At 39.5% G+C, this 14583-nt stretch overlaps 1 protein-coding gene across 1 annotated transcript in view; it reads left to right on the forward strand.

Annotated features, from left to right (window-relative positions):
- Nucleotides 1–14583, forward strand: part of tmem200a (transmembrane protein 200A) — a 29860-nt gene that overhangs the window by 2620 nt on the left and 12657 nt on the right. The window contains exons 2-4 of the mRNA XM_067571989.1: nucleotides 12617–12754; nucleotides 12971–13239; nucleotides 13961–14124. Of these exons, the coding sequence (XP_067428090.1) occupies nucleotides 12624–12754; nucleotides 12971–13239; nucleotides 13961–14124 (564 nt within the window). The 5' untranslated portion in view covers nucleotides 12617–12623. The remainder of the gene's footprint in view (nucleotides 1–12616; nucleotides 12755–12970; nucleotides 13240–13960; nucleotides 14125–14583) is intronic.

The following is a 14583-nucleotide window of genomic DNA, read 5'->3' on the forward strand; positions in this document are numbered from 1 at the left end:
CTCCTCACAGACTGATAGTCTGAAACCTATTAGTGGCTACATCCATCTATCAGTTTCCCGCACAGTAATCCATGATGTGTTATTGGATAGGATGAGCTTCAGTATACCTGAGACAGTCCAGCATATATAATGATGTGTGTCTCTGTTTTATTTATTGAATGGTTTATTGGGGAGGGAGTCCACCATCAGTTCATTGATCATTGTGCCTTTTGTTTCTCTGTTCATGCCAGCCTTCTGTCTTTTAATCAACTTTATAGTAACATAAGATGGCATGATGTGTATATTTATGGCTTCAAAGTGGGGTCAAAGGTCATCATTAAAGGGTCATTTGCAGTGTGCCTTCAGTCATAACCTTTCAAGATATATTTAAAGATCTAAACAAGATATTTTTTAAGTCGTATAAAATACTCTGCATTGAAAAAATGTGTTGATGGGGTTTTTCTATAAAAAAAAAAAAAGCTCAATCGCCTTGTTAACAATTCTTAAAATTACATCTACACCTTCTCCCTCATTAAAATATCCAGAATCTATACACATGCAAATGTTTTTCATTTCAAAAATGTAACTGCTGAACACAAGATGTCTCCTACTTCACTGAAAAGACCATTCTCAGTGTGTGTGCACTGAAGGCTTCACGTCTCCACGTCACACTTGTGTCGGTTGCATACTGGACCACAATTGGCTAGTTGTGATGTCACAAATCATGCACATATAGTAGGTACACGTCTTAAACTGAGATTTAAGGCGAGCACAGAGAAACTTTCCCCCTCGTGAAACCATCCCTCTAGCGTCAAACTCTGCTCATGCAGCACAGTGAAGCTCAAACGTCAAAATAACATGGGGGTGAGGGGCACTTCAACAACACAAGCTCTGTCACTGCTTTTATGATGTTTAGTGTGATTCAAAAGATGACTTAAGAGCAACTCTCATCTTAAGAGCTGTTTCAAAAAGAAGAGTTACTCATTGAGCCAAATGGTTAAAGGTAAGACATCTTCTGCTGCCAAACACATTGCAGAGAGAGTTTAATTTGAGAACCATTAAGAAGTCAGGCGACATCTCGGCTAATCCTCCTTCACAGATATCACTAACTGGATAATCCTGTTTGAATATCCCTCTGGTAGGTCAACAGTTCGTTCATATTTTCACCCCAAAGACCTCCATAGAGAGATAATGTAAGTGCAAGCCCACAGAAAACCACCTGATAATAATATTTCATCCTAAAGACCCCCATCTGAGGAAAATAATGTGGTTTATCTGATTTAGGATTTAATTCCTATTACCACAAAGTTTTTTTTAAAGGCAGAATCAAATTAGAGCTGTTATGGGAATCAAAATATTGCTGTAATCAATAAAAAGAGTAGGGCCTCTAAAGTTACAGCACAGACCCCACAAGGACCCAGGAATCCAGTCTGGGAACCACTGCTGCAGGGCAGGGCTTGTGCCTCAGGATGAGTGTGGGTGACTGACTGACAATCACAGACTGTGAGGAAGACAGAATGAGTCATTTTTGCTCAAATCAACAGGGGACACACACCGGTACACACACACACGCACACACACACAGGTTTGTGCAGCTATCCTTGTTAGGACCTTGCATTGACTTCCATTCATTGTGGACAGCTTAACCAAAACCCCAACCCTAACCTTAACCATAACCAATTTAAGTCTAACACTAACCTTAAAGCTGGAGTGTGGGACTTTTATCTCCCGGTTCTGACAGTAATTACAAAAACACCGTCAACGTGCTTACGTCTGTCCTCTGTCGCATGCTCTGTTGCTACTGATATGGCTGTAAAATGGTGGGTAAATCACACAACCCCCACAAAATGAATCGTTTCACTATCAGAATTTGATCCATTTGGTAGCATTAAGATAGCATTAAGAAAGTCTAGAAGAGCCACACGATAAAATTGTCTTATCCCCCTTCAAGGTAACAGAGAGCTAACTGGAAGTTAGCCTGCTCAGTCGGCAGAAGTCTGCATTTATCTGCATGCAAATGTAAAAATGTAAAGTCTGCATGTATGTCTAAACGCTCTCTTACAGAGACTGAGGACAATCTCACAGGTTTTGTTGTTAATACTGGGTGGAAACAATTAGAAGTTAAAAAAACAAAACAAAGCCTGCATTGCAGAACCAATCCAAGGTCTTTAGGGTGGCGACATGCAGTGAATGGGAGAGAGAGCATTATTTCCAGTAAGCGTGTCCTTGACAAAATTTAAGGGGTGTAGGTTTGTTAGCGGCCGTTCTCGTCACCATTCAAGCAACTACCGTGCATTTAGAAATCCCGAGACTTTGGGAGGTGGAGATCTTCGATTGTCTGGTATCACTAGACTAGCATTCATACATTCATCTGGCCCATGCAGGAATGTCAAACCTGACACCAGATTAAAAACTCTGGCATACTGTGAAATACAGAGAGATTTATCCAGCGGTGATAGGCTTAATCAGCATTGTGTGAGCTCGTTTGGCAAGGCCTTGAATGTAACAGACGTTCATTTAGGTGAAATAGTTCCGCACTGCTCAACCAGGACCTCAGAAATGACGTTTTGCCTCATTAGGACTGGGCTTTGGTCCCCATGAGGACTACTCGTCCCGACAAGGTCGCTGTTTAAACCAGAAAAGATCCCGATGAGGTAACAAAAACACACACACACACGCCTGGCATTAGCATCTGGTGATTCAATTCAAAACTTAATTCAATTGAGTAGAGCTGAATTTATCACGAGGCAATGACATTGATTCAGTGTGAAGGATGCAAGACATTTTTAAAAGAAATGCAGTATGTATCATCAAAATAATGAGAGGAAAAAACACAAACAAGATGGTGAAGAGGGTGCTTTATTTGACACTTGAGAGCTTGCATCTGAAAATGTGCTGCTGAAAGGTCAGCGGGAAAACACAAAGTGACATACTCTCCAGACAGATGACTCACCCTTGACCGTAAGTCTGTAGGCGTAAAGCAGTGCAAAAACACACGCTGACTATCTGTTTACCCTTTGCTCATCCCCCCCCCTCCTCCTCTATCTGCTCAGTGTTCTCAGCGTTCGTTTCATCCCTCCTGCCTGCTCTATTGTCACTGATAGGAAGTGATATTTAAGTCCCAACAAAAAATTTGCTGGCATTTTGCGTGTCCCTTCCAGTTTCTGTCATGGCCTTTGAGCCGGGTTATGACAAATGATACACAATTTCCATTGGAATTTAGGAACTCGTTCAATAAAAATAATATGAAAATGCTTTTTTAAACCTCAAAAACCGAATGGAAGTCTGCTTCTATGAGGAACGACAAGCCAGAGAAGGACATGCAGTCAAAGCAGAGACTCCAGTCATGTATTAGCCTCATGTAGAGGTCTGATTACTCAAGAGCTGGAGTCAGCCAGCTCTAAACTTGGAGCGATCATATTTCATTTTGGTTGATTCTATGACTCAATTCTGATAAGTGTTATTACAGAAAACAAGATGTTGAATGTTGTGAACCAACCGAACTCTGAAAAATCAGATAACTGCTACATTACAGATTTTTTGCTTGTTTCCCATGCAGACCCAAAGACCCACAGGTGTTTTCACTGATGAGATTTTGTGCAGCTTTTATCTATGTATGTACCTCGAGTGGCAAAGAAAAAAAACAACCCACTTAGATAGAGTGCATGCGGCATTGTAGGCAGATGGTATGACATTAAATCTCTGATTACACACATATACACACACACACAGTACCAGTCAAAATTTGGACACACCTTCCCATTCCCTTGAAATTCAAAGTATCTAAAGCATTTTTGCCTTTAATCAATAGCATACCGTATAGAGTTGACAGGAAATGAGGGTAAAAAAGAGAAAGGTCCCTGGTCAGACTCAAACGGGGATGTTGTGATTACATGGCCGGCGTCTTAAATCCCCGAGGGTTTTTGGAACACAACCAGTCTTAATAATACATGGAAACTCCCACCACAGATTTACCACCTCCAACCATGACCAGAGGTCTAATCAGCCAGAGTAACTGAAAACACCTGTGTGTCTGTACAGAAAAGGGAACATCTTAGTCAAACTTTAATGACTTTTGGCTCAAACAACACAGTAGATACTGTATGCTTGTACAAAGTTTTCAGTTAGGGTTACTGACAACTTTAAGACTGTAGTTTCCAAAATATCATGTTTCTCTTACACATGCACGGAGAAAAGCAGATGCCATACTGTAGCTAGATTGCATGGTGGGAATCTACTGTAGCATCATCTTTCATTTGGCAATAACAAGAAGTAAGAAGTAACTAGTCTCATCATTCCTTCATTTAAATTTCTTAATTTTTCCAAACAAACAAAAAAATTCAAAGAAAATAGCTTATTACCAAATATTTGGATGGTTCTGAAATAACATAAATCAGTTGTGAAATGCTGATCAAAAATATGAATTCACTACTTAAGAGGCAAATACTTACCTACCACTGCAGACAACAAGGTTCAAATGGTGATTCCTCCTCAAACAGCCAGTTTGTTCATGGTGGTCCAGGTTCACATCCTTGCTGCACATGTATGGAGAGATTGGACTGTGGAGGGATCTTTGGGATGGTTGTGTCTAGATGGTAACCCTAGATTTACGTAACTCTCACAAGATTTGTAACTAACTTGCAAAAAGTGGACTTCGTGGGCTTTGCTGCAGGAGACCAATGTTCGCTTCCAACTGTGAATCAGAATAGTTGGAAGAAAAAAACGTAACTACGATTGTCATGGTGTTCACTGTTGCTATGATGATGAAGGTTGCTTAACTTTAAGGAGGTAGTAACTTTAACCCACACCACGTTTTCACAGCGAGGGTGATTGAGATCGCCTCGTTTGATCAAGCAGCTGCGGGATGCTCCTCTGCTCCTGACCTTTCTGGAAAAGCAAAGAGAGATTTCCTCTTCAAGGATCAACAATGTAAATCAGCGAGACGTGTGGCTTTGTGTGTTCTAACTCTAATCATGTAATTTTCTCTCGTCCACCTTTCTGTCACATACCACATGGTGAAGCTGATCAATAATCTTAAAAGGGATCATATTAATGGTGGTCTTGCATGTGTGAGCCCATTAATTACAATTCCTTTTTAACTTTATGTTGCTGTTGACCATTTTCCAAAGCAAACAACACAAATTTTAATTTGCCTTCCTTCCTTCGAGGTTGCTGTTGGTTTGAGTTCATATTTGCATAGAAGCATGTGATGAAAATCAACTTGTACAAAAACAACACATCCTGAGATTAAACCCAAACAGGAAACATGTATTTGGCCAAAGTTACTCTATAATTACATAGCAAACATGGACATAATGTGTTTCTGGCATTATAGTTTGCTGCTCAATAACAGCTTTTTGGAAGGAACCAACAACAGAGTTCTTAAAACCGTACCTGATTGTAATTGTGTTTCAAACCAGTGATAATGTGATGGACTGATCACTTATTAGTTAAATTCTAAAACATGCAAAACCACCAGTGTGATCCTCAAACACAGACATTAAAAAAGCTTTCCCTAGTTAATCCACTTTACCATACAACAGTACATTACAGTACATGACCTGACTTTAAATGGCAGAGTTATGACAGCTGTCTCACTGAATAAGTTGAATGTGTTGAGATTTTACTTGAATAGCAAGAAAAATAGCATTCTTATCGAATGAAAGTGTGTAAACACTCTTTTCCACTAACCTGAGGGCCATTTGTGATATTGCGCCATCTCCTTTTGTATGATGCTCAACAGCGGCGTAGGTGTACTTTGAAACGAAGCACTTAAGTTTGACAGGGCCATTAAAAAAACCTTGACAGCCTCTTTATTTCAGTATTTTTAGTTAAAATAAAGAACATTTTGTACAAAGATCACATTTTGTTCACTACAGTTTTGCCTTTGACTCTTGTGGTAATTCTCCATCACTCTTTACAGGAGAGGAGACAGAGAAAGTAAACTGGCCTCTGATATTCCGCTTTTTTTTTTTTTGGAAAGTAGTGTCGGACTGGTCTTGTTTTGAAGGTATTCCTGCATGTTTGACCCCCTCCCAGCTTGTTGTATCATATTATTCAGTGGTGGAATGTAACCAATTACATTTACTCAAGTACTGTACTGAAGTACAAATTCAAGGTACTTGTACTTTACTTGAGTATTTCCATTTTATGCAACTTAATACTTCCACTCCACTACATCTCAGAGGCAGATACTGTACTTTTTACTCCACTACATTTGTCTGACAGCTGTAGTTACTTGTTACTTTTCAGATTACAATTCGTCATACCCTTCCTGTCCAGTGAAAACCAGGTATTTCCAAATTTGGTGATTGTGAACAATGTTTGTGATAAACTGAAGGATTAAGTGTTCCTTTATGGGTTGAGACAAATTGTCCTACGTCTTAAACTAAATAAACAATTTAAAAACCCTTTTGGATTAGATGGAAAATGCATTGACACGAGAATGAAAACAGGGCTGTTTTCCTGAGCTCATGAAGAGTTGACTTTTTTTTAGAGATACATGGTTCTCAGGACAGCAACGCTAGAAACATATAATGATCTTATAGAATATGATGCATTACTGTAGATCAAAGTAGTCAAATTAGCTCAACCTGCCACAACTATAGCAGTAACATGCAACATACACATTATACACAACATCATATATAATACTAAAACACTGACAGGGACCATTTTTCTGCAGAATGAGTACTTTAAATAAAATTTGCTGATAATACTTAATTACATTTACTTAAGTAAGGTTTTGAATGCAGGACTTTTACTTGTAGTGGAGTATTTTTACAGTGTAGTATTGCTACTTTCACTTAAGTAAAGGATCTGAATAGTTCTTCCACCACTGATATTATTGCAGATGACCTTAACGCCAACAGCAGGGGGCTTTGTTTGTCTCTCCATTAAATCCAGCTCAGGTTGAAAAAAAGTACCCTGAACACACACACACACACACACACACACACACACACACACACACACACACACACACACACACACACACACACACACACACACACACACACACACACACACACACACACACACACACACACACACACACTCTTGCCAGAATAGCTTAAAGAACAGAAAGAATACATGAGCCAATGTGACTATAATGGGAGACATACAGGATGCCAATTTCTGTCTCTCTTCTACTCTCCGTTTTCATCTGCCTGCTCATTCCTCTCTCATTACACCTCTCCTCGCCACTTGCCTTCTTACTCCATCTGTGTCCATATTAAATGCCTCTCTCCATGCCATGTTAGCACACAGTTCACTGAAGTGAATCATTTACAGACAAACTTTTCTCAGTGTGCTTCTAGAGTCAAAAAAGGTCTCTGGAGTTTGTTACACAGTTCAAAGCACCTCATTCTTTTTCTCTCTCTCTCTCTTCCCACTCTGGCTGTCTTCTTCTGGTCCTAATTTCTCAGATCTTCACTCTCCTTCCCTGCCTTACTCCTTCCTTCTCTTTTTCTCTATCCATCACACCTGCCCAGTTCTCCTTCCTCTTCCACGCTCTCTTTGGGGTTTTTCTCTCTCTTGTGAGGAACTGAAGACTACAGAATTGTAGCTCTTTAGCATAATTGCATAAAATAGATGCAATTAACACTTGAATGCAAAGCCAACGTGTGAATGTTGAGAGTGTAAAAAGGTTTTTTTTTTCTTTTTTGCAACCACCTTTCATGCCAAACTCACTGTTGCTCTCACCTTTTCTCTTCATCCCCCGTATCTCTTTACTATCCTACTTTCAAATTCCCTTCTATCCATCTCCCTCGTTTCTGCTCTACTGTAGCTCCTTTCCTCCCGCCTCCTCCCAATCACACCTCTCAGAAATTGATGGAAAAGGAGTAAAATCCTCCCAGAACATATGCTGTGACATTTTTGTTTGTGCCCAATATCTGAACATAGAAATAAATACAGAAATCAAAAAGATTCATGGGGAATATCCCCCTTTGTTGATAGGATGCGGTGATAATGATATACCTGTCATTCCTATGCACACAGCTGGTCGTTGCTATAGGAACGTGCCACCCAGCAGCGGCACATGTGGTTGCTATAGGGACAATACATCACATGACATCTCCTATAGATTAGGTAACTTGTTGTTATCATGCTACAAAAGGCATCTCCTCACTCAAAGACATAACGCATGCAGCGAGGAATCTCAAAGAGGAAGTGTTACACTGTAGAGGGGGGGGAAATCTCTGCTCTAACAGACGTGATGGAGTGGGAGTAGTTTTAAAACATGTACTGAAAGAATCTCTCTATCTCTCTCTTAAGTGTTTAAATGTCTCCAAGACGGAATCTGCTCCCTGAAGGTTGAAGTATATTAAATTGTTTTAATAGTTTTCTTGTCTTGCTGCTATGCACAGATAAACAGCGGAAGCAATTTAGACATTATTACGGTGATCACGCAGAGGCAAATTAATTATTCATTAAGCACCAATTTAGAAAAACTGCTTATAAAGGCAGTGAAATGGAAAATGGAGCGGTGGATATCACATTATTTATAAGTTTTATCTGATCGGAGGTGGAAATAAACATTAATATTCATACAGGCTGTGTATGTCATCATGAAACATATCACGCTAAAGGATTTTGCACACAAAAGAGATTTATATACCGCTTGCCAACCGGCACAAGCGTTGTCTTAGCGTTGTTACTGAATAGTGCACAGGTCCACAGCAGAAAGCCTTGTTGTATCGGAACCTGAGTGGTTTCTCATTAGGCGGCTGGTGTGTTTGTTACAACAGCGTTTCTTTATCTCTGCTCCACTTATTTCTCACTTCAGCCTTGTTTAAAACTACAGATGCACTTGGCTTGTTTTCTGCCTCTGTCCTGTCATCACTGGCGGGAAAAGCACTTCATTCTCCTTTATTGCCAGACCTTTCTCTCCTCTCCTCTCTTTTCTCTCATCACCCCCCAACTTTGTCTCCTCAAAACAAGCTTCAAAATAGTTTTTTACCTTATTTTCTTTGTTGTTCAGCTTCCGGTCATGACTCAGTGTTGCTACTATATGTGCATTTATATAAATAAGTGCTTCTCCCTTTCCTCACTCCATCTTGATCGATCCACCCTTGTCCTCATGTTCCTGTGTTCTCCTGTATTCATCTTTCCTCTCAGTTTTGTCATCCCCGTCTCCTTCCCTCTATCCTACTCCCATCCATGCCTTCCTTCTCTTTCAGTTGTGTGGGATCCTGTTTAACAGGAGAAAAAGAGGCTGGTTGTGTTTGTCCTTGTTTGACTCACCATCTGTGGTCAAGCACTTTTCTTTCAGCAGTTTTAGCCATAAGATGACTGATGTGAAAAATACATTAAAATATGAGGAGAAAAGAAGGTAGGAGGAGAGAACGTCTGGTCTACTGCGTTTCGCTGACAGTTACTTTGAATACTAAAAGCTTTGTCTGATTCTAAATCTTTATTGCTTCGAGATATATGACGGAAAAGAAAGCGAAGGAGGGAGAAAGGGGAAAGTGACCGAATAAAAGAAAATCAGTATTAGAGACAGATTAAAAATAGATCTAAGAGGACGGGGGGTGAGGGGGTGGGGGGAGGAGAGAGACAAACAGAGAGAGATTTGGAGTAAAAGGAAGTAAGGGAAGGAAAAAAAATATTCAGGGTCACAACCAGAATGCATTAGCAGACAGACAGAGGGTAAGAATAGAAGAGAGAGGACGAGATTTACAGATAGCGTGTTCATGAGGAAGAAAGAGATAGAGGGAGAGGTGAAATTTAAAAAAAATAGACAGGCGAAGGTCATGGTTGTGTTCTTGTTCCCATGCTAAAATCTATTTTATCCTCTTAAATACACAGATAGTCACACGCATATAAACACAAACTCTCACTGTTTGGGAAAGGAAGTAAAAGAAGAAGAATAATGTGATGGTAACATCCTTGAATAAATAAAGAATAACGTCGTAGTTGAATTCAAATTCAGAATAATGCATTAAAATTGCATCACAATCACATTCAGACTGAAAATATTGTATCACAATCACATCACTGTTGCGTTCTAACTAAAAAATAATGCATTACAATCACATTCTACCTGAAAATCACACACTCACAATCACATCACAATTTCATCACAATCATATTCTGACTGAAAAATAATGCATCATAATTGCATCATATGGCATCACAATCTCATCACAATCACACAGTAACCGTAATAAAGCATCACACTCACATTCAAAGTGAACATAATGCATCACAATCATATCACAATCACATTCTAACTGAACATGATGCATCACAATCGCATCAGTTACATTCTAACAAAATAATGTGTCACAATCGCATCACAATTACATTCTAACTGAACATAATGCGTCACAAATGTATCACAATCACGTTCTAAGTGAAAATGCGTCACAATTGCATTACAATTACATTCTAAGTGAAAATAATGTGTCACAATCACATCACAATTACATTCTAACTCAAAATAATGTGTCAAGATCACATCATATCTGCATTACAAACGAACCTGTGTCACAATCGCATCACAATCACATTCTAACTGAACACAATGCGTCATAATTGCATCACAATTACATTCTAACAGAAAATAATGCATCACAATTACATTCTTACTGAACATAATGTGTCAATCACATCACAATCACATTCTAACTGAACATAATGTGTCACAATCACGTTCTAAGTGAAAATGCGTCATAATTGCATCACAATCACATTCTAACAGAAAATAATGCATCACAATTACATTCTTACTGAACATAATGTGTCATAATCACATCACAATTACATTTTAACAGAAAATAATGCATCACAATTACATTCTTACTGAACATAATGTGTCATAATCACATCACAATTACATTTTAACAGAAAATAATGCATCAATCACATTCTCACTGAACATAATGTGTCACAATCACATCACAATCACATTCTCACTGAACATAATGTGTCACAATCACATCACAATCACATTCTCACTGAACATAATGCATCACAATTACATTCTAACTGAACATAATGTGTCACAATCACATTCTAACAGAACATAATGTGTCACAAGCGCATCAATCACATTCTATTTGAAAATAATGCCATCACTTTTGCATCACAATTACATTCTAACTCAAAATAATGCGTCATAATCTCATCACAATTCCACTGTAACTGAAAATAACGTCACAATTGTATCACATATGTATCATCATAATGTAACTGAATCTACAGCATCACAATCAAATCAAAATCATATTCTAAGGGACAAGCACTGACTGGAGGGGAAGGAAAATATTGTAAAAAAGTTTGAAATTTCTTCACCAGTCAAATTGCTTGTGAACGTGGTGCACAGCTGTTCATCGCCGCTCCACGGCTGTTCACTTCTATGGCAGCTGACCCTCAACTGCTGGGGATCAATCTCTGTGATGTCATGTCAGCTGTTTTCAAACCAAAAAGGTTTTAGAGCAAAGGCAGCAACATGACACCCAACAGTCAGTTAATCTGTAGCAATGAGATTATTTTGCCAGAATTCGATCTGAGAAGGAATTCTTGGAATGTCCATTCAAATTGTGTGCCTTGCTTATTGAACATCATATAAAGCCTGTTTAAACCTCTTAGTGCTAAAAGGACAATGCTAATGATCACGTGAGCCCAGATTAACAGGCATTTAAACCCAAATGAAGGCTCCCGAAATAAGCCTGTATTTGTTTTGAGCCATCTTCCTTTCAATAACTATTAATAGACATCTGAGCAGCTGGTGAGCAGACGATGATTCATTTGAATATTATGTCAGAACGGCAGCACTGTATTTCCAATTTTATAACTGCAAAAACTATATAAAATAGACAATATCGGTGAACATATAAATGTAAACGCAACAAATGCAGAATATTAATTCAAATAAATTACCCAAGAAAATCACGAGCCATCTGTGTTTCTCTCTGTCTCGATCTCCCTGAACAAACATCCTGCAGGGATAAATGCATGACTATTTACCCACACACACACACACACACACACACACAAACGTAGGCCCATGTTGTCCTGAAGGCTGACAGTGAACAACAAAGGATCACCAGTGAACAGAAGAGACTGTTGTCCCTGGTGTGTACATATTTGTCTGCTTAAATCTGTATCAGCTGCATGACTGTAAACAACATTTATCAAACCTGGAAAGACGCTAAAAGTCTGACACACTTTCCCTGTAAGAGTGCATAACAACCTGTCACCTGCAGCTTCTGAAAAATCACTGCTGTACGTGAGGCGACACACTTGTGTAAAATAAGACAAGCAGAGCTGTGCTCCCTGGAACTGGTTTAATCTGCATGACTGAGAGAAATGCTGGACTCTGCATATTAAGTGTCTCACGTCTCTTATATTCAGAGCATCTGGGAGACTTTGGCTGTGCATGAATACATATGTGCATTTTTAGTCATGTTTTTTTCATGTGTGTGTGTACTGAAGACCAGCAGGTCAATTTTTCAAATGAATAATATTTGCAGATTCTAAAATTTTCAATGATGGAGAAAGAGTAGATGTTGTTTTAAGGATTTTTAACAAGGTAACTGAACGTTTTTTGTGGAAAAAAACATGTCAGACACAATCTCCTAAAACATGTTTTGGAGGGGATGTTTAACTCCTTTCTTCTGTGTATCTGTAGGTTAAGTATGACTGCAGCAGCAGGTGTACTAACAGGCTTGGCTAAGCTAAAACGCCAAGACTCTGCCCGCTCTCAGCACCGGTCCATACCACCTACATCGCCAGGCCTGGGAAACCCCACCCCAGAGGCTGCTCCCAGGTGATCATCGATTGCATCCTTTTTGAAAATTCAATACTTATACAAAGGTCACTATGAGCTTTTTAATCAAATAATTTAGGCAGCAGGAAACAGGCAACAGTTCAGATGTGATTCATGAGCTACACTGGTTTTAATGTTCCATAAAACAAACAAATGCTTTTGAAATCTCTGTACAAAAACTAGCGTTTGTGTGTTCTTTCGTCACTTTTCATTTAGAAAGCGGAAGCGACGTGCTGATGTCGTCGTGGTGCGCGGCAGGCTCCGCCTCTACTCTGCCTCTGGGTTTTTCCTCCTTCTGGGACTGGTCATCCTGGCCATAGGGATTGGGATGGCAACACTGGGCTACTGGCCACACAGTGAAACCATGTCCTCAGCCAAAACACCGACCGGAGGAGGATCTAAGACAGCAACTCCAGGAGGAGCCAAAACATCTACCGTCACAGAGGGGGGCGAGGGTAACTCTAGCACAAGTCATAATGTTCAAGGTAAGTGAACAAAGAAAAGAAAGATTAAAGGTAAAGTCAGCGATTCTAATCCAATGCACTTTATGTCAAATCCAGTGAATATCTCCTCATGGGGAGGAGCTGGCGAACCGGAGAGAGAGTGGATGTGGCCAGTTCACATAGAAAGCGTTTTCTCACACTTCCCTTATATTAAATGTATCAAACCAATGCTGAATCTGATACAGTCTCACGGAGACCCCCCGCGTTTTTTTTTTAATGCTCTGAGTCTGTTTCTGCTGTGTCTAGTGAAGCGTAATCTGAGCAGGCAGCTGTTTAAGTCACACAAATATCCCACTGTATATGTTTTTTTCAACTTATTAACCATATCAATGAATCAATAAATACAAACAGTGTTGATTTCTTCCCGTTTTTTATCTCTCGTGATAATGTGTGAGAGGAACAGAAGTGACTCTACAGCTGATGAGTCACCCTGAATTCCGCCATATTTCTCTTTTGGTCGTTGCCTTGGCGATGCACAGGTGGGGCTTCTGAGGTAGCATGAAGGGAGAGGTGTATTTGTTTATATCAACAATCTTTCTCCAGAATGACTGACTCCACCTATAACCTAAATACTAAAGAAACGGTTATATGTGTCTCAGAAATACTTCCTAAACGCCTCTTTTCGTGCTCCATGTTTTATAAACTCAAACTATTCTTTGCTCCCTATATTAAAGATGGTCCCTTCCATGTTTGCTGCATGCAGGTACACCCTCCAAGCAGACTGGGGGCGCTCTGACGCGGTTCTTGGAACAGCATCGTCACTCCGAGAGGATGAAGATGCTTGGGCCCTTCACCATGGGCATTGGGATTTTTATCTTCATCTGTGCTAATGCCATTCTTCATGAGAACAGAGACAGAGAAACTAAGGTAAGGCAGAAAACAGCAGATTAATCCACATATTGGAGCATACAACGACGCCGATTTATGCAGAAAATTGTTCTAGAAAATGTCATGAAAGGATGTTTAAAACAGATATTTAAATTGTAAAAGCCTAAGCAAATAGAATATCCAGTTATTATCCCTCTCTCCTGTTTCTCATTTCTATTCTATACACAATAAGGGGCAAGCACACTGCCGTCATCTGTATTCATCATCTCTACATAACTAACATGCAGATGATATTTCTTCCAACCGCCCTCCTCCCATATCTCTCTAATCTTCCCCAGATCACATTTCCTCTGCTCTTATGCCCTCTCCTTCCCTGTCTTGATTCAATTAATCCCTTCCTACTCTCTCTTCCCCTTCCAGGTAATTCATATAAGAAACATGTTCTCCAAGGTCACAAACATCTAATATAGTTATACACAAATGTATAACTATAGAATA

The sequence above is a fragment of the Thunnus thynnus genome, chromosome 18 (assembly GCF_963924715.1).
Source record: "Thunnus thynnus chromosome 18, fThuThy2.1, whole genome shotgun sequence".
Classification (NCBI taxonomy): Eukaryota; Metazoa; Chordata; class Actinopteri; order Scombriformes; family Scombridae; genus Thunnus; species Thunnus thynnus.